Raw genomic sequence first — 22,217 nt, 5'->3', positions numbered from 1 at the left:
TTCTCATTTTAAGATAGAATCCCTCTAACATGCTTAGGGCCTTCCTAAATTGCTGAGGTTGGCCATGTACTTGTGAACATTCCACCTTGCAATCCAGTGAGATTACAGGCTTGCACCACCACACCTGGATTCAGCAAAGATTATATAAAAGAAAAATGAGAAGCTATGAGGGGTAGCAGATGTGGACACTGAGGTTGAATTGATGTGACAAAGGACTCAAAAGCCAAAGGATGCAGGCAGTCTCTACAGGATGAAAAAATTAGGGACAAGATGAAAAAATTAGGGACATGTAAGTTCCCTAGAAGTTCAAAAAGGAAGTGAACTGGTCGACAGAATCAACTACCCCAGGGGAGATGATATTGGATCTTGAACCCCAAATTTGTAAGATAGTTAATGTGTGTTGTTTTCAGTCATTATATGTGTGGTAATTGTTTAGACAGTAATGGTGACTCATACAAGTACTCTCTCACAAACTTATGAGAAAGGGTAAGTAAAAGGAAAAGAGCAAAAGGCTAAAGCAGAGCAAGGGAATCAGAAGTTGAATGATTGGGAAGATGGTGGTGAAGGGAAAATTATAAATTTTGGTAAGATAATTAGAGTAGCAAAATTGAGAAATTATGCTGTCAGCATATAAGGCTGCTGTTGTTCCACTCTTCTATCAAAAACTGGTTAATATATTTTCCTTTTCCAATGAAGATTGTTAAAAATGGAAGCAATATAGTGTTCATGTGCACTATAATTTTTAATCTGCTTCCATATCTTTTTTAGTTGACAAGTAGTGATCATATGTATTTATGGGGCACATTGTGATATATGTATACATGGAAGGAAGACTGATCAGGATAATTAACAGTCATTATCTCACACATTTGTCCTTTAATATGGGCAGGGTATTACATATCTTCCCTTTTAGGAATCTTGAAGTATGCAACAAATCATTATTAACAGTAGGTACCATGTTCTGCACTATATCATCAGAACTAATTCCTCCTGTCTACTCTAAACTTTGAACCTTTAACTACCTTCTCTTCTTTCTCCATCCGCTCATTCTCACCCATCCCAAGTTCTAGCAACCATTACTTGTCACTAATCTAAGAGTTTGTTGTTTTTATATTATTCAAAAATTAAAATCATGTTACTTTATCTTGCTGTGCATGACTTATTGCACTTCCCATAATGTCCCCCAGATTCTCCTTGGTTTAAAGTGATGGCATACTGAAAAGCCACTTTTGTGTTAAAATGCAGAGTGGGTAATGCAAGAGTTAGAGTAAGGGAACAGGAGCACACCTTTGTGAAAACTGAGGACACTCTATCCAGTGGGGCTGGATGTTCACTGGAATTCAAAGGAATAAGGTGGGGAGAAGCAGGTTAGAGGAGAATCGCCTGACAGGGAAGGAGGTGGAGCATGCTCCAAAGAGGAGATTCCAGAGGACAGCACAGCAGCAGCCAAAGGACACTGCTCTTCTTCAGACAGGAAAGAAGCAGATCTGGTATGCAGGTGGCACAGAGACAAACCCTGTGGCAACTGGGGTGGTATCAAGAACCTTTGGGTCCACCACAGATTTCAGGTGAAAGTTCTGTAAGATGGTGGTCAGGAATAAGAACAGTTCCATGCGGGCCAGACCTTCTCCTGCACAAACCCGTTTTCCTTAAAAAAAAAAAAAAAAAAAAAAAAAAAAAAAAAAAAAAAAAAAGTGAGAGAGGGTAAATTCTCCTTGAACACTATATTTCTGTCTGGTCCAAGAAAAATGCAGTCACTATTCATGAATTATTGGATGGACAGATGGATGAATGGATAGATGGATGGATGGATGGATGGACCAAGAATAAATAAAATATATTAAATCAATAAAAAATTAAAGTTATTGTGTCCATTTACAAGTAAAAAAAAATTTAAATGAGTAAATATAAATCCATCTGATTAGTGAGAAGGATGAACATGCCTGCTATCCACCTAATAATTTATCAGCACTGCTCATTCCATCAATATATATTGAGCATCAGCTTTCTTTCAAGAAATACATTAACCATACCACATTAAAACTGTTTTTTTTTTTTTGACATTTCATGTTTCCATCAATCTTTTCCCAGAAACACACACTGATCACTTGTGTTCCCTGTTCCCAGTCTGATTTCCATGATCTCTCTACCCATTCTTCTGATTCAATGAGCCTCATCAGCCTTAAACATAGAATGCAATTTCAAGCTTTATTTCACTGTTCCTTTTGCCCAGGATGCACTTCATACTTCTCTCAGATCCTAGATCAAATGTTATTTTCTTTAACACTGTTTGTGATTCCACCAGGCTCTAGAGTCTTATCCTCTTTGGTTTTACTCAGCAGTGAAGTTTGTATTATTTAAATCATTACTCACTATTTTTCTAACCTTCTGAAATAGGATTTCCATTAAGGAATGGCTAATCTTTGTCATATGAGTATCTGTAGTGCAAAATCTAAAAGCAAGACTGAAGTGTCAAAGAAACATTTGGGCCATGATATGTCAGAGATTCAGCACACATTTCAGGTGTGAAGATCCCTCTGTTCCAAAAATGAAGTAGATGTAGGGAAATCAGGGTGCTCTGGTATCCTAAAACCATAATGTGCCTCACTCACAAGGTTTGCTGACCGTCATTCACCAGTCAGAAAGCTCTGGCATCCTTAACCAGAAGCAAATATCCTACTCCTATGGTCAATTGCCTCTGTAAAATTGCCCTGCCTCTCTTCAGTTCATTTTCTTTGCCTCTTATAAGGGAGCTCTAGTGTCCTTTCTTCTATTTGAATGCCACTCAATCCATTTGATGCCTCACTATGTGGTATGAGAGAACAAGCAGGAGGCATTTTCTCCCTCTGCCATCATGAACAGCCAATCCTTTATTCTTTCTCCCACAAGACTTGTCATATTGGATTACAACAATCTCTTCAACAGTCTGCTTGGTTAACTGAAGTGTGGGACACATTTGCTGCCCTATTGTGTGCTGGGGATACTTACCATACCCAGAGCTCATCAGAGGAATGAGAGCCACCCCATGGAAGGTACTCACCAAAGTTGTGTATTTAGATACTTTTCACAGGGAAGATGAGGAGAGTTGAGATGAATTTCATCTTCTGAGAAGTGTCTGAGACACAGTATTGTATTTTGAGGCATGACTCAATAGACCCTCTCTGTAGCTTTCATACTTTGGAAGAAGTAGGTCAATTAACCCAAAGCCCCATTAGGAGAACCCAGAAATGATGTTGTAGCCTGATCTTGGACAGTCTATGAGCACTGGGATTGTTGATCTTGACCGTGTGCAAAGAACATTTCTACCAGCTCCAAAATGAGCATTATGCAGGTTTAACTGATCCCATGAAGGTATCTGATCCACTGAAGTCCCAGGGGAAATAAATTTCTATTACCTGTTGAGAAAGGCATGAAGTAGTCACTCTTCTTGAATTTGCCACTCTTATCCAGGAAATGGCCAGGGTCAAATTTCTCTGGGTTGGGGAATTCTTTGCTGTCATGTAGCACAGAAGTCAGTGATGTTATTATGCTTGTTCCCTGCAATGAACACACAAGATAAACCGAGTTGTAAAGAAGTCTTAGAGCTTAGCCCAAACATTATGATCTATAGATAAGAAGCCCTTTTCTAAAGAAAAGCAGTTAACCAAACAAGTAATAAAATGCAAGTTTAATGCCAGTGACTAGGACATTGTTAAAGTATGCCCAGTAGCATTTGACATAGGGAGTACTTGAGTACTTGAGCACCAAACTTTCTTTTCTCTTCATCATCATGTTTGGATGCTGATATCTGCTCTTAATGAATACTCTATTTTATAACTTCAGTTTTCACACATCTTGTATAGGATTCTGCTTTAAAATGGGTCTGTGGCTTTTTAAATATCCAGGATAGTTTTATAAGACCTTTCTAAGATAATAAAAAGTACAGGAGAAGCCAACTTAATATATTTGACATTATCACAAAATTTGAGTTTTCTGAGAACACTGGGTGATCTTTCCAAATGCAATATGGATGATAAATTTTGAAAAGAATATTTTCAAAAATTTGTTGACAATCATAAATAAAGGCCAAAGTATTTCAAATGTTTCATATTTGTTTAAAATCAGTATTCAAAAATGTTTATTTTTCCCATATTTTATTGGTTCACTACGATTATACCTGTTACTGGGATTTTTTTGTTTTAAATTCATATTTGCACATAATATAACACTGTAACTTAGTCAGTGTCAATACCTTGTTCTTCCCCTTCTCTCACACACCAAATTCCCCCTGGTCCCTTTTGTCTTCTTCATTGATCTTTATTAAATTTTAATGATACACCCACAGATTTTTTTCCTTTTTCCCTCTTTTTCTACATGCAACAGTAAGCATGTGTCCCTTGACTTTCTGAGTTTGACTTATTTTGCTTAACATAATGCTCTCAACTTCCATCTCTTTTCCTGAAAATGATGTAATTTCATTTTTTATGGTTGATTAAAATTCCATTGTGTATATGTACCATATTTCTTTATTCTTTCATCTGTTGATGGATATCCAAGCTGGCTCATGTATTGACTGCTGTGAATATTGCTGCTATCCACATGGATATGCATTCATCACTTTAGTATGCTGACTTTAAGTACTTAGAATAAATGGAGGGGTGTATTGGATTATGCGGTGGACCCGGAAGATACAAATGTTTCTTGAGGATGTAAAGACAGGTATAATTTCAAAAATTGTATCAACTGAATACTTTTCATATAGAAACAAATAGGCTGGACATGGTGGCATATACTTATAGCCCTAGGTGCTAAGGAGGCTAAGGCCTGAAGATTGCTTGAACCGAAGAGTTTGGCATCAACCTGTGAAACATAGAGACATCTTGTCTCAAGAAAAGAAAGGAAAAGAAAGGAAACAATTACATGATCATTTACTCCAAGACACAAATATTTAACTTGAAATCAAAAACCAACTTAATTGTAGGAGCTAAAAATATTAGAATTCTTGAAAACAGGTATGGGCAAATTGTGCAATCTTGAGCTGGCATATTTCTTTTTTAATAAAGTGCAATTATAAAAGAAAACCTTGATTCTGTCAGTTTATCATAAACCTAAAAATTTATGCAATAATATTCATCTTAGTTAATTAATTCATAGAAATGAAAATATACTCCACTTCAAATTTTTTACACAAATGTTCATATTAAGTATATTTAAAAATCAAAAACCAGAAACAACCAAAATTATCCAACTCCTTATGAGTGAATACAAAATTCATGGTCTTCTTTATAATGGAATACAATTTAGAAATAAAAGGAAATGAACTACTAGTACATGTAAATGAAAATGAATCTAAAACATATTCTTGTACATTAAAAAACAGAAACATGAAAATATAATGGAGACCAGTAAGGTATAGGGAGGGGATTAGGAGGAGGAAGAGGAGAGGGGAGGGCACAGGAAGATACTGGGGAATGAAATTGATCAAATTATTTTATGTGCAAGTATCAATTGGCCACAATGAAACATATTATTCTGTAAAATTATTACATGCCAATAAATTTTTTTTGAATTTGGATCAATAAGAATAATACTGGAGAAAGAATAAATGAAGGTAAATCAGCCAGAGATAAATGATTTGATTATGTAGTGTTCTATGTCATATTCTATTGTATGACTTTCTTGATAAATCAGAACCATAGGGGCAGAAATCAGATCCGTGGTCACCAGGACCTGAACGTGAGGAAGTATTATTGGCTGTAATAGGAGGATGTAGAATCTTTATGGGGTAATGGAAATATTAGATCCATAGACAAAGTATCTCTCTGTGGTGCTTAGGCTACTTTCAAACTTGTGTGCTCAAGCCATCCTCCTGCTTCAGCCTCCTGAGTAGCATGGCCTATCATGCCCAGCAATATTTTATGTTTTAATTTTTATGTGGCTGCACCAGTGCATTTATTTGTTCCAACTGTTTTGACTGTATACATAAGAGACTCAGTTGTAGGTTGGGGATGTATCTCATTGGTAGAGTGCGGAGCATGCACAACACCGAGTTTGATCATAACCACTGCAAAAAAAGAAAAAGAAAGTGAGGGAGTTATTTTACATTACATTACTTAGTACTCCATCAAAAATAGAACACAGTTGAGTAATATTCCATTACATTTATATTCTACATTTTTTTATTCATTCTTCTGTTGAAGAGCACCAAAAATACATTCTACTATCATGTATAACTTAAAAGCACAAATAAATAAAAATATAGAATAAGAAATTGTATCAAAATGAATTTATGGTGAAAATTAAGTTTTCCTCTCACTTTACCACAGAACCCATTTGGACACTTCAGAAACCACTGTTGCCACCTATCAGTGATATGTTCCTTCATAATTGTTCTATGGATGTAAGACAAATAAACCCATATACAACAGCTTTATGCAACTTCTTATTTTGCTCTTTTTTCCACCCAAATTAAAGGTATCCTGTTGCATTTTTATTTTGTATTAAGAAAAAAATTCAGGTACTGCCTTATTTTATACACACAGCCACATTTTACATGCTGAATACTATGACTGGCCTATTACACTGCTGACAAACTTTAGGCAATTTGCAGATTTTTTTGTGAGAAACAACTGTAATGAGCACATATTGGACATTCCTGTTTGCACTTGGAGTATATACCAAAAATTAGAATTCTACATCATAGAATATACATTTTATATTTTCTTTTTCTTTTCTTTTTTTTTAGACCAAGTATTGAACTGAGAGTGTTTAAGAACTGAGCTACATTCCCAGCCAGATCTCATTTTATTTTTTTATTATTTGAGATAGAGTCTTGCTAAGTTGCTAGGGCATCACTAAACTGTTGAGACTGGCTTTGAATTTGCAATCCTCCAGCCTCAGTCTCCTGAACTGCTGCAATTATAAGTGTGTGCCACTGAGACTGGGTTACATTTTTACTTAAATAGATACTGCCAAATTGTTCTTCAAAATGGATGTACCAGTTTAGAATTCTGCCAATAGCACATAAAACTGCTCATTGATACATACATATCTTCATGAACATAATGCTCTCTCAGCCTTTGCATTAGAGATTTGGATGAAAATGATATCCCCTAGTATTACTTTTTGTTTGCAGATGTTACCTGGTGAACTCTCACAGAATCATAAGGAAGCAAATAAGGTATTATCAACAGTGTGAAAATGAGAAAGCCAAGGCTCAAAGGGATCACAAATCTAATGAAGATAGTAGTTAGGAGTTTCAGAGCCATAGTTGATACTGAGGTCCTCCTGATCCTTGGATAAGATAAATTCTTAGATCAAGGTGACTTGCATTTCTAAGTAGCTGCCTGATATCCATTTTCTGGATACAGTTGACAGAAGGCAGTACCTGATTTGTTTAGAAGACAAAGGGGAAATACTGTTTCACACAAGTGATATTTCTTTCACCCGCTGCCCTATAAATGCAACTGTGATCCTGATTCTGCATTTTCCTCGTTGAGAAATCAGAACTCCCCAACACAGAAGAGACATGCTCTTACTGCAGTAATCATCATTGACCCTTCCACATCTCAGAGGAAGCCATCCTTCTCAAAATGTTTCTTTCATCAGCCATTTCAAGATTGTGAGTGTGTTTGTGTGTGTGTGTGTGTGTGTGTGTGTGTGTGTGTCTGGAGGGGGCAGTTTTATTGTCTGCCACCTGTCCAATTCAGTCCTCAAGTAAGAACCTCTGTCTTAGAGGTGCAATTGCTCCATTGTCACACTGTTTAACATTTTAGAAAGGCATCATGGTACAAGCAATTTGGATATTTATGATACTTCCAATGGCGTAATATAGTTTAATATCATAGAATGGAATACAAGATTATTTTTAGCAAAATAAATACATATTTCATAGAAAATGGAATAAAATAAAGAATATCAATAATTCACTGCAATTCAATTCAGTTTTGGCCACTCAATGAGACAGCACCAGAATGCACTGTTGTGTATTGTAGGTTTTTAGGTTTGGAGAATTTTTTTTTCAATTATGTACTTACTTATGGTGTGAAGATGTATTGCATGGATGTAAAGATTAAATCAGTATAAGTAGCATTTCCATCACATTATTTTTTCTTTGGTCACATTTGAACTGCTGTCCTCATTACTTATAAGATACATAATCAATGGCTGTACAGTAAAGTTATCCTAGTGTGCTCTAGAACACTATAAAATGTATTGCCTCTATCTAACAATATTTTGTTGCCCTTATTCCAAAAATGATGAAAGATACTGAATCCTATTTGGGAAAAGACTAAGATAAGTGCTGTCCTACTTGTTCATAGACAGCATGTTTTTAAATTTATGTGGTCATTCTATTTTACAAGTTATAGGCTTATGAAATATGAAGCAATAGGAAGTCAAGCATGGTGAGGCATGCCTGTAATTCCAGTGACTTGGAAGGCAGAGTTATGATGATCCCTAGTTCCAGGCCAGCCTCAGCAACTTAGTGAGAACCTAACCAACTTGGTAAGGTCCTGTCTCAAAATAAAAAAATTAAAAGGACATGTATTTAGTTCAGTTGTATAGCACCACTGGGTATAATCCCCAATACCAAAAAGAAAAACAAAGAAATAAAACAAAGATTATTAGAACCTTTCAATCACATTAGTACTAATATTTAGATTCAAATACTTCTTTTTTTTTTTTTTTTTGCAGTGCTGGGCTTGAACCCTGGGTCCCATGCTTGGGAGGCAAGCACTCCCATCTGAGCTATATCCCCAGACCTTCAAATACCCTTTTGATAAAACATGTGAATTGCTAAAAAAAACATAAAATATTAATATTTTATATGATAAATTTTGTTTTTTTAATTTTTTAAAATTTTGAATCATTATACACAAATGGGATCAACTACCTTTTCTCTTTTCATCACAAAGTAGTAGTATACCATTTGTATAATCATAGGGTATTGCTGTTTGTCTTATCTCCAGACTCATTTTCCTATATACACTCCATCCTTCTTCCATTCCTACCTTCTTCTCCCCTTCATTATGTATCACCATCTACTTATCAGAGAAATCAATTAGCCTTTGGGTGTTTGGGATTGGCTTATTTCACTTAGCATGATATTCTCCAGCTCCATACATTTAACTGCAAATGCCATAATTTTGTTCTTCTTTATGGTTGAATAATATTCCATGGTGTGTATATACCACAGTTTCTTTATACATCCATGTGTTGAAGGGCATCTAGGTTGGATCCACAATCTAGCTATTGTGAATTGAGCTTCTATAAACATTGATGTAGCTGTGTCACTGAACTATGCTAATTTTAAGTACTTTGGGTCAAATTGTGGTTCCATTCCAAGTTCTCTAAGGAATCTCATACTGCTTCCAGAGTGGTTGCACCAATTTGCAACCCCACCAGCAATGTATGAGTGTACCTTTCCCCACATCCTTGCCAACACCTATTGTTTCTTGTATTCTTGATAATAGACATTCTAACTGGGATGAGATGGAATCTTAGGGTAGTTTTGATTTGCATTTCTCTTATTACTAAAGATGTTCAACGTTTTTTCATATATCTGCTGATTGTTTATAGATCTTCTTCTGTGAAGTGTCTGCTCAATTCTTTAGCCCATTTATTGATTGGGTTATATGTATTCTTGATGTAAAGTTTTTTGAGTTCTTTATAGATTCTGGAGGTTAGGGCTCTATCTGAAGTGTGTGTGGCATAGATTTTCTTCCACTCTGTAGGCTTTCTTCACATTGTTGATTGTTTCCTTTGCTGAGAAAAAGCTTTTTAGTTTGAATCTATCCCAATTATTGATTTCTGCTTTTATTTCTTGTGCTTTGAGAGTTAGTAAAGGAACTCTGGTCCTAAGCTGACATGATGAAAATTTGGACCTGCTTTCTGTTTTATTAAGTGCAGGGTCTTCATCCATTTTGAGATAAGTTTTGTGCAGGGTGAGAGATAGGGATTTAGTTTCATTTTACTGAATATGGATTTCCAGTTTTCCCAGCACCATTGAAGATGCTATCTTCTCCACTGTAGGTTTTTGGCACCTTTGTCTAGTATGAGATAACTATCCACCTCACTGAGTGATAGCAGAACTTATTTTTATAATTCATAAGGGGGTCATTAGAATAACCTATGCAGGTACAATTTCCTTCATTGTTCGATACAGAAAGGAAAAGCTCATTGTCTTGGGTTCTGGGCTATCAAATCTCAACAGAGATTAGGCATAACATGATCTTCTGCTTGTTTTCGTTGCTGAAAACAAATTGAATTTAAAAAAATCTAACCCTTGAATGAAATTTTTCATCATCAGGTCAAGCCCCATCACCTCTCTGGAAAGTTCTCCATTCCCTTTTCTATAGAAGAAGAAAACAATATTTATAATCTTAGTAAAATCATAATTCTTTCTTCACCATGAAAACACCACTCGCAGTTCTATCATTTGGAAATTTTATTAGTCATATGTTCTGGTTTTAAGAGAGTTAGAATAGATAGGAGCATACTGACCAGAAAGTATAAAGGAATAAAGAAAATTTGTTAGACTCATTGGAAATTTGCTGAGATAAAATTTGTTTCCAAGATTACACAGCTAGGGGAACCTGAGATTGGCTGATAACTGTAGTCATTTTTTATCCCTGTTAGTCAACAATTGTGAGTCAGGGCAGGAGGCGTCATAGTATTCTCTCTAGTAGGGAAGGAAAGAAATCTACTGGAAAAAGGTGAGCATCGTCTGAAATTGCAACTTTGCTTACATAACTGCACTTAAGCAAATATTATTAGGCATTCCAAAGATACAACTAAGAGACTGAAAAAAAAAAAAAGAAAGTGGGAGAACAGAAAGATAATAAAAGTAGTCTCAATGAAGGAAATACAGCCTTCCTTATTTTATGAGGCCAGCATTATTTGACAGAAATATGACAAAGAAATATCAAGTGGAAAAGTTGGAGAAAAATCTGTCAAAAATATTAATAAAAATGGTGGGGAGCTAATTGGCCAAATTATATTGTTATATAATGTGCATGCATATATATGTGACAACAAATTTCATCACAACAATAATGCACTGATAAAAAATATGGGAAGAGAAAAAGTCTATACTAAAATGTAGAAGATCAAATACAGTTGTATGTCTATATTTACATTATACATATTTAGAGGAGAACAAGACCAAAATACAGGACCATCAACACATGATCAAAGGATGCAGAGAATCTAATTGATGGAACTGTACCTTACACTTAAAAAATGGCATAGTATAAGAAAACATCAAACACAACATGGAAGGAACACTTCCCTAATCTGTTCAAGAATATCTGCAAAAATGTACATAAAACATTACACTCAATAGTATGATGCTAAACCTTTACCTCCTGCTAGGTTTAAAAACAATTAAAAGCTTGCTTAATGCACCACTTCTTTTCAACACTGTACTGGCCATGGAGCCAGGAAAATAATGTAAGAAACAGAAATTAAGGTCACTAGGAAAGGAAAATATAAATAAAACAAATACTAATAAGATAGCAGGATAAGGTACATAGGAAATTTCAAAAGATTGTAAACACAAATTATTAGCAATCATTTAAAAAGTAACTAAGAATTATAGATATAAATTCATTAAAATAAAACTAGCAATATGCCCAAATGCCTGGAACATCACATTGGAAAAGTCATTATTCAAACTGTAAATTTATATTGGCTTTCAAACATTATTTAACTACTTAAAATCTTTTGGGGCTGTGGATATAGCTCAGTTGGTGGAGTGCTTGCCATGCATGCAGGAGGCCCTGGGTTCAATTCCTAGCACCACAAAAAAATATATAATAATACAAAAAAAATTTTTAAACCCTTCAAAATGTGTGAAATCATTCCATTGAAAACAAAACATTGTTAGAAAAAATAAAGAAAACAAAAAAGAATGAGAACATATACAATATTGATTAACTGAAATATTCAACATGTTAAGATGTCAATTCTTTCCAAACTGATCTATAGATTTAATATTATGCTGAAAAATATCCCAGGAGAGTGGTTCTGGAAATTAACAAAATGATTCCAAAATTCAATTGGAAATAGAAAGAGTTGAGAGTAGAAAAAACAATCTTGAAGGAGCAGAAAAAAATATGGAAACTCCACACTGCTGGATATCAGGAACAGCTATGGAACTTCATGACCTAGTCTGTCCAGCACTGAGACCATCAAGGTGCTTCATTGGATGAGCTTTGTACTTCTCTCCCTTGAGTTGGCAGAGGATTGGGACCATAATGCTAATTTGTGGACTTCAATGTGAGAAGAACAATCTTACCTTAGGTATGAAGTAGTTTCTGAATTTAGTGTCACAGTTCACTGCATGGGGCACACTGGTTGGTACGAGGTCAATGTATCTCTGAATTTCATGCAGAACAGCTTCTGTATAAGGCATACTGCTCTTGTCCTGCATGCAGGGGCTGCGGTGTCTGCCAATCACATAGTGAATCTCTTCCTGGACTTTTTCTGATAAGATAAAAATAAGAACTAATGGAAAAGACACAAATAGTATATTTCTTAAAATATTCAAGGTTATGTGAAACATCATGGGTGTATCCAAATGGCATTAGAAATATGACTTATATGCAACAAGTACTTCTGGGAATTAAAAAGATCACCATGATACTATATGTATCTATATCTATTTATCAAGATCTATCAACAAATACTGATACACATACAAAAATACATACATGCATATACATAAATGTATGATTCATATACATTTATGACTCTCCCACACATGAGGTATTAAAACATATCTACAAATTTATATAAGCTTAACATTCTAGCTTATATCAAATATAAATATAAATGATAAAATGTTTCAAAATATGAGCTTATCTCATGAGTAATTAATTATTATCATTGCTGAAAGCAAAACAGATATAAACATTAATTTTATGCCAAAATAAAATATGATTATAAAATTAAATTCTACTAATGAATCTACTTATATTCATGTATATATGCGATTCTGTATTCATATATAAGTCTGTGTGTGGTTTTCAGTGGAACCCTTTTCAATCCCTCATTCCTCAAATGTAGTCTTTTTTGAATCATTCAGGTTCCTTCTAAAATGTTTATTTTTCTAAATAATATTCTATCATGGTTTCTTGATTTAGAAAGATCAAGATCCATCTCTACTTCTTGCAAATACATACCACGAATAAATATGCACGCCCACACCCCTCACATACTTTCCCTCTGTACTCCTATTTATTTTTTATCACAATCTTTCATTATATTAATATGTTTTATTTACACCATTATAACCTCATAAACAATGTTCACTGGTAAGGTAACTATGTGTATGTTTCTTTAATTGTATATTTTTAACATGTATTTCAACAACTTATACCAATTCCTAATTTTCTAATTTAAAGCTCACAGTAATAATTTTCTAAATGTTTAAACTTCAGACTCTCTCATTTTCCTGTTCTTCCATCACATCTGCTTTGTCTACTTAATATGGACAATTGGTTGTTTCCTAGGCCTGCTGCCCAGAAACCTCCGTTTAACTCCCATTGTTGTACCTAAGGTCCCCTCATTCCTGGAACCTATGACTGCCTCTGCATTGATTTTAAATATTTGGATGACGCATATGCTCTAATATCTTCCTGTGAGAATGAAAAAGAGGAATAAATGTAGTAGCAAACATGGATCTAAAAACATATTTCCTTTCTTTTTGTTGATATTTTGTTTTGTTGTTTGAGTTTGTTGGTTGGTTGGCAGGTTGGTTTGGGTGGGGGTTTTGTTTTTTTTTTTTAATTTTGTTTCCTCTTGTTTGTCCTGGGGATTGACCCAGAGGCCCTCTATCTCTGAGCCACCACCACAGCACTTTTGTTTTATTTTAAGACAGGCTGGCCTGGCTACCCTTCAATATACCTAAAATTCCTGCTTCAACCTCCAAATAGCTGGGATTATAAGCTTGTGCCAACACAACTGGCTCTTATATGTTTCATTACCACACAAAACAACGGTTGCGCTTTAGAACTCTGATACCCTTCTGATTCATAATTCCTTGTATAAGACAAAATTTATTTCTGAAAGTTTATGTGATTTTTAACTTTACTTTGATGTTCTAAAATTGATTGCACAAACTCTTTGCTTCAGATCCTCTAGAGAGTAAACCTCTCTTCCAATGAGAGGAAAACAACTGCTCAAAGGAGTTGTAGCAGGCAACTGAGCATAGAGGAGCTCCTATGTAATGCTGCAATTTTCCTGTAACATGATTGACATGTGGTGCTTCTAAATCTTGAACTTCATGGATAATTTGTGGTACTCAGACTGGCTTTTCCACACTAATAAAACTTCTTCTGACATATCGGCTACAGCTTGATCCTCTCTGCAGAGTTCTGCTCCTTCTTTCTGCCTCTGTGTTTCAGAAATTTTTTGAATTTTATTTGTTGTTTCCTTTACTTCTCGTCTTCCACCTTAATAGCAGTAGTTCTCACTTGTAATTACCATATAATAGTTTTGATGTAGTTCTGAAACAGGAAAAGATGGTGTTTTGCTTCTATTCTGCTATGCATTACTGGCACTCTTTGAAGGTACATTTATAAATAGAGTTGGTGGTGAAAAATAAAATTAATAAAAACATACTTCTGAAATAATAAACTTCGTTTAGGCATATCTTCTAAGTTGCAACACTTAAAAAAAGGTTATTTTTCTAACCTTTTACAAGACTTTTCAGACACTAATAATACAACTGCAACCTCATTAAATTTCTAAAATTTCTATTTACATGCACATAAAGAATTTTTATTCTCCCTGTCTAGCACTAGAGCATATTTTCAGAATAAGAAAAGATTTCCACAGAAATCTTGCAAGAACACACCTAATATTCCAAGTGGATTTTCCGTGGAAAGACCAATATGCAGTCTTAGGCCAACTCATGCTGGCTATTGCATGCTGCAGATCACTTCCCAGTGGAATCCAGACATGAACAGAGCCCCACTGCTTTGCTACTGCCCATGCTGTCCTTCACTTCTCTGTCACTGTCCCCTACTGTGCCATGTTTCGTTTTTATATTCCTTCACTAAATTTGGACAAATATAACTGGCAGCACAGAAATTTCAATATGGACACTTCTTTCAGAGAAATAGATGAGGGCACTAGCAGTGTCTTCCCATATTTCTGTTGTGAAATGCACCCTGCTGACCATCTGCAGTCATACCTGTGACCTCTGGGTGCTTCAGCAGGAGCAGGAGCCCATATCTCAGAGTGGTGCTTGTTGTCTCTGTCCCAGCTCCAAACAGGTCATTCACAAGGTTTACTAAGGCTTCAATGGTAAATTCAGTCTGTGGATTGTCCTTTTCCTAGGAATAATCCAATGCACTTATTTCACAATTCATTTAGCTTTTAATTATAATAATTTCAAAAGAAATCAGGTGCTTATAAACATAAGAAAACATGGAAACAAAAGAATACAATTTTATAAAAAGATTCTGTGTGGTATGCTAAACTACAAATTAATTGACCAAATGTCCATTTCTTACCTTCTTACCCCTTGTTGCCTAAAGATTCTGTTTCCCATCCCTTTTGCATATAGGAAAGACATGTAAAGTAATACTAATTAAAAAAGACAAAAAGAAGTCTGCTTGTGCCACTTCTCTTTCCTTCTTTCTACATAAAATATAGACACATAATGTAGGTAAGACAGAAATAGTTTTGAGATTGCAAGATTTAACCATGAAGATAGAAACTAGTATATTAAGTACAATGTTTTAGTTCATTCTTTTGCTACAACAGACTACCAGTAACTGGGTGATTTATAAAGAATACAGGTTTAGTTTGTACCAGCTAACTGTCAACACTGTTACATTGTGAACCAACTTGCATTATGAGTTTTGAGAGGGACAGTTTCAATGCAACTATAACATATAGTGAAGGAAAATTGAAGGCACCTGAGTCTCCAATGTTTCTGGGCTATTGTACTAACCCTAGTGTAGCCCACTACAAATCTTCCTTGTATGTAAGATGAATGAATGCACTATTCTAAGGACTGGCAAATGAGTATTCTCTAACTTGCAGATAAAGATGATCATGACTGATAGCAAGAGGTAAATTGGTAAATTAGGGCTATATCATGGAAGATTAAATAACAATCAAGAACATGCACATTCCTACTTTGAAAATTCACTTGGGCTCAGGATTTCCCACACATTTATTAAGAATGGGAAAATGTGCAAAAGCTAATATGGCTGGAGAGTATAATACAATTAAAAAGGGAATGAATTACAAAGACAGAAAGTACTCCAGATGTGAAGTGACAGGTAACTTGACTTAGGAAAGAATTACAAGAGTGAATTCCCTCTGAAATTCACCCTGATTTAAGATACAAATTGAACAAGGCATGATAAACATGAAGACAGAAAGTTTAGGTATTAACTGTTCATTTAGAATTAAGGAGAGCATAGGAATGATGCATATTCTGAGGATAAGGGACTGACTCAATAGAGCTCTCATACAATGGAAATTGAGAAGAAGAAGTACTTGATACAAACAACTAATTTTGATTGAGGATTGAGTGTATTAATTGACAGACATGAAATCAACAATGATTAATTTTAAATATTGACTAACAGAAAGCTGAAAACCTAGAATAACCCTAAAACTTGAATTATATATAAAATATGAAATTTTATAAATAGGATATTGGCAAAATTCATTTTCTGCAGCTTATATAATATCCAGGTGGGCTATAGGATGTTCAATAATATATAATCAATATTTAGAGAGTCATCTATCTCAATAGGCATATTTTCTGTTCAAGGTAACATTGACTTTACCTAGTTTTCTGAGATTGTCAATCAAAATTTCCAAGAAGACCCAAATAGGAGCATATTCCATGGCATGGAGTAAAACATTCAGTATAGTTAAGATCAAACTACTGAAAATAAGTAAAATAGAAGACCAGAGGAACCCACAATATTGTAGTAATTCACTTTTTATCAATGAAAACATCAGTTCTACACAGAAAATCTCAGGCACAAAGACTGTGGGAAATTTTCATAGAGCTAGCAGACAGGTGAATATCAAAAATGCTATGTTCTCAAGCAAAAGAGAATGAATAAAAGCAACAGACAGGTGCAGCATTAAGTGAGTGGTGGCTCAGTGGGGAAGGAAAAGCTCCCCTCCAAGAGACAAATGAATCCCTCTCACCAAGTTTAAGAAAAGCAGACATCATTGTTTAACACAGTCACATCTGAGCAGAAAACAATCTCAGATGCCATGATCTTACTACTTAGAAGTACACCTCCATCTAAAAAATAAACAAAAAGAAACCAAAATAAAACAACAAAAAAGACAAGATATGTAGAACTGAGTTTTAAAAAATCTTGAATATAGCAGGTTACAAGATCAACAGGCAAAAATCAATTGATTTCTTGTACTCTAATAATAAACCTTCTGAGAAAGAATTAAGGAAAACAATTTTATTCAAAATAACCTCAAAAACTCAAATTGACTTAGGAATAAATCTAACCAAGGAAGTGCAGATCTCTACACTGAAAATCATAGAATGCTAAAGAAAGTAATTGAAGAGAACCACAGAAGATGGAAGAACTACTCATTGTTTTGGACAGGAGAATTAACATTATTTAAGTGTTGATATTACAAAAAATTAGATATAGGTTTCATGCTATCTTGATCAAGATACAAATGATATTCTTCACAGAACTAGGAAAATCAGTCCTAAAATTTGTAAGATTCACAATATCTAAATCAATAATGAGAAATAAGAATATTTCTGGAAGTAACAAAATACATGATCTCAAATTATACTAGAGTTTTAGTAATAAAAACTGCATAGTATTATCAAAAAAATCCATAAAATCCAACAATACAGAGACAAATCCACATAGATACAATAATCTGGTACTTGACAAAACTGCCAAAAATATATGTTGGAGAAAAGATACTATTATTAACGAAGGACGCTGAGAAAACTGGATATTGACATGTAGAAGAATAAAACTCGATTATTGTCACTTACCCTCCACAAAAGTAATCTAAAAGTGGATCAATGAGAGAGGCATTAGATCAGAAACTGTACAAGAGCTAGAAGAAAACATAGGTTCAGGATTCTAACATATTGGAACAGGTACCAACTTCCTGAATAAGATATCTAAAGCTCAAGTAACAAAACCAAGAATCAATCAATGGGATGGTTTTAAATTAAAAAGATTCTTCACAGCAAAAAAACAAGAGCATGAAAAGCCTAGAGATTTGGAGAATAACTATTTCAGGTGCTCTTATGACAGGGAATTATTCTCCAGAATTTATAAAGAACTAAAAATATCCTTAACACCAAACAAACAGAAGAAACAATCAGGAATTGGGCAAGTAAATGAAACAGACATTCCTTAAAAGGAGAAATGTAAATGGCCTACAAATATATAATAAAAATGCTCAGCATCCCTGGTGGTGGAGAAATGCAAATCAAAGTTATATTGAAATATCATCACACTCCAGTTAGAATGACAACCCTCAATAATACGAAGAACAATAATAGCTTTGGAAGATATCACTGACAAAGTACACTCATACATTCTTGGTGGGACTGAAAATTGGTACAATCACTATGGAAAGCAATACAGAGATATGCAAAATCCAGGAATGGAATCACCACAAGACAGAGCTCTTCCACTCTTTGGTGTTTACCAAAAGAATTAAAATAAGGGTGCTGTAGTGATACAAGCATACCCATGTTTATAGCAGTACAATTCACGATTACCAAGTTATAGAATCAACCTAGATGTCTTCAATAGACAAATTAAAAATGGATATTGATAAATATACACAATAAAGTTTCATTATACCATAAAGAAGAATGAAATTGTGTCACTTGTTAGTTAATGGATGAAACTGGAGTATATCATGCTAAAATATAACCTTACTCATAAAGTCAGAAATCAATATTTTGCTTATATGTAGAGTATAGATAGATAGAAGTAGAAGGGAAAATAATAGAGTAGAGTAAGAGGATTCAGAGGGAGAAAAGAAGGGAGGACATGGTGAATTACTGGAGCACAAAATCTACCAAATTATCCTATGTTCATGTATGAATCATACTACAATATTCATGTATATGCAGGACTCAATGTAGTATGTTCATACGTGTGTGCGTATGTGTGTGTGTGCATACACACACATACATTTACACATATCTCAGCAACAGCAAGCTAAGCTAGAATTAGAAATCCCCAGCCTCCCCAGTTAAAGTAGGGAAACCAGGAAGTCTAAAACAAACAAACAAACGAAAAAACAACTGTTTGAATTTTTAAGTGTCAAACTAGAAATCCCTGAAGTTAACATTTTTCTTTCAAACTACAGTATTTCCCCCCTTTTGTCACTTACATATAATAATGGGTATTGCTACACTGTCTATTAGAATACACAAGACCAATAGCCACTTATGCTGTACTATTCACTAGGTTGTTGAGGGTCCAACCTGTGACTCAGTCTGGGCACAGAGGGGATGCTAAAATAGAATGGACAAGATGATCTTCATCTCAGAAGATTTTGGAATAAAAACACTGCAGGAAAAGGTCTCTATTTCAAAAACCTGAGGAAAAAAATTACTTTTGTAATAGGACAGATATTGCATCAACTACTTGATAAAAACTGTTTCCTACTGTCTGCCCAAATTTTGTGTTTTGTCAGAATTATCTCTAATTTTATGTATTTTGTCAATTAATTCAATCATTTCTTAATATACCTTTTCTTCTCTTTGGTGTGCATTTCCTACCCATGTAATTCATCCTTTATATTTAAACCACTTTAACTTGTGTCTGCATATCCTGCACCACACTCTTCTTTTTTTTTTCCTTATATATTCTACTTCTTTATTTGTTATTTGCACATTTTATCCCTTTTTCAATAAAATTTAATTTACTATTAAATCTTAATTTTCCTTGCCTATTGCAAATCAATACTCTTTGGTCAATAGTGCTGTAGTGGTCAATCAGTAATAATAACTTCTGTGAACATGAACATTAGATTGATATATGATTTGCTCTTCAATTACCATTTTAAATTCCTTTCAAAGTTGTAGCAATGATTGAATTAAAAATTTTAACATGCTAATTGGATGTGTTAAAGATAAGTCAGAGGCACATTATTGAGATGTAACTACTTACAAACTACCTCACTTAAAAGACGAAGAGGAATCCATCTCAAGAGACCCACAAAATAGGACTCAAGATAACATGAGTAAACAAGTCAACAGGACATCTACAAAATATATATAACCTACCAATATCTGAATCTACCCATTTAGATGCAGATGAAGTGTCAAAGAATTAAAAACTTTAATGGTTAAAATGATCAAAGAACTAAATGAAGATATAAGTGAAGGAAGGGGAGAGAAAAATGTAAGAACTGAAAGAGGATTTCAAAGTGCAGATAGAGACTTTGAAAAAAGAATATACAGAAATCCTGAAAAAGAAAAACTAAGGAAATATAATATTCAGTTAAAAGTCTCTCCAATAAATTAGACCACATAAAAGACAGAATTTCAGGGATTCAAGACAAGGTGTATGAACTTTAAGACTCAGACAGCAAAAAATTAAAGAAATAAGAAATCATGATCACAAGTTAAAGAAATAAGGGACAAGTCTATGAGACCAATCTAAAGAATCATTGGGATTAAAGAGAGAACTGAGATTAAAGCTAAAGGAATGAATAACCTTTTCAGTGAGATATTTCAGAGAAATTTCCATACTTATTGAGTGAGAGGGGCTCCAGATAAACACATTCAGATCAAAAAAGAACCTCTCCAGGACACAGCACACTTAAACACCTGTCATACAGAAAAGAAGATTTTTAAAAGTCTAACACATAATATTATGTCACATTGAGAGATATTCTAGGCAGAATTACTCCTGATTTCTTCACTGAGAATGTAAAAGAGAGGAGAGGAGGAAATGAAATGGTTTATTCCAAGCCTTGACAGAAAATAATTGCTAATCAGGATTACCATATCAGGCAAAACTAGCCTTCAGAATTGAAGATAATAGTAAGACTTTCAAAATAAGAAGAAACTAAAAGAATCCATGATGATTTTGGGGGCCACTTGTGGAATGTTATAATTTAGAGTTGAGGGATTCCCCAAAAGATCATATATGAGACAACAAAAGAATTTTTAAAGTTGAAATGATTAAAAAATGAGAGATATAAAGCAATCAGTTCATTAGTCACTGATGTTTATTAACTGGGCAGAACTGGGGGTAGGTAAGGTAAGGCTGAAGGAAGAAGGTCACTGGGAGTGTGCCACTGGAATTTATATTTTGTCCTTGGTGAGCTGAGGTCTCTAGCCACCTGCTTGCCATGCCCTGAACTGGTTTCCTCCACTATGCTCTTCTGCCAAGATTTTCTGGCTTATCTTGGGCCAGAGCTATTGAGTCATCCAACCATGGATTGTCTCTCTGAAATCTTGAGTCACAATAAGCATTTCCTCTTCTATCTTATTTTTGTCAGGTTTTTTGATCCCAGAAACAAAAAGGCTGACTAATAAAGATGAGTGTAAATAATCTAAACTCTCACATTAATAAACATAGAATGGCTGATTGGATTTAAAAATAGGACCCAACTATATACTGTTTTCAAGAGACTCATCTTAAGGCAAAAACATATGTAGGTTAAAAGTGAAAGGCTGAAAAATATTCCATGAAAATGGAGAATAAAAAAAAACAGGCAAGTCATACTGGTACAAAACAATTCACAGAAAAGAAAGGATAGTGTTTATACCTCAAACATCAGTGCACCTAATTATATAAAGCAGGTACTACTCAACTTAAAGATCCAAATAGGCCACATTACAATACTGGAAATTTTCTGCATACCTCTCTCCCCATGAAATAGGTTATCAAGACATAAAATCACTATGGACTTTTCAGGCCTAAAAGTATTATAAATTAAGTGGACTTATTATAGAATATTTCACCTAACAGCAGCTAAATTCAACTTCTCAGTTGACCATGGAACTGTCTCTAAATTGATGATATTTCAGAACATGAAGTACTAAGTCTTAGAAAATATTCTTCTTAAGTCCCTATATTCCCTTGCATCCATCATATTAGGTCATAATGGAATAATATTAGAAATCAACAGCAAGAAAATAACCATAGAAATTACAAAAGGACCTAGAGATTAAATAATACACTTTTGAATGATGAATAGAACATTGAAAGAATTAGGGTAGAAATTTAAGA

The 22,217-nt window shown here is 34.3% G+C and overlaps 1 protein-coding gene across 2 annotated transcripts in view; it reads right to left on the bottom strand.

Moving 5' to 3' along the window:
• Positions 1-1,451: 1,451 nt before the first annotated feature.
• LOC306660050 (cytochrome P450 2C18-like) overlaps positions 1,452-22,217 on the bottom strand; it is a 77,264-nt gene continuing 56,498 nt past the window's right edge. For both annotated transcript variants that reach the window (XM_079138128.1, XM_079138129.1), the window contains exons 6-9: positions 15,179-15,320; positions 12,278-12,465; positions 3,396-3,537; positions 1,452-1,648 (exon numbers count right to left, since the gene is read on the bottom strand). In XM_079138128.1, coding sequence (XP_078994254.1) covers positions 1,467-1,648; positions 3,396-3,537; positions 12,278-12,465; positions 15,179-15,320 — 654 coding nt within the window. In that variant the 3' untranslated portion in view covers positions 1,452-1,466. The remainder of the gene's footprint in view (positions 1,649-3,395; positions 3,538-12,277; positions 12,466-15,178; positions 15,321-22,217) is intronic.

This window comes from Sciurus vulgaris, assembly GCF_902686455.1.
Source record: "Sciurus vulgaris genome assembly, chromosome: 4".
Classification (NCBI taxonomy): Eukaryota; Metazoa; Chordata; class Mammalia; order Rodentia; family Sciuridae; genus Sciurus; species Sciurus vulgaris.
The sequence above is the reverse complement of the archived record's forward strand: the minus strand, read 5'-3'. Positions and strand labels throughout refer to the sequence as shown.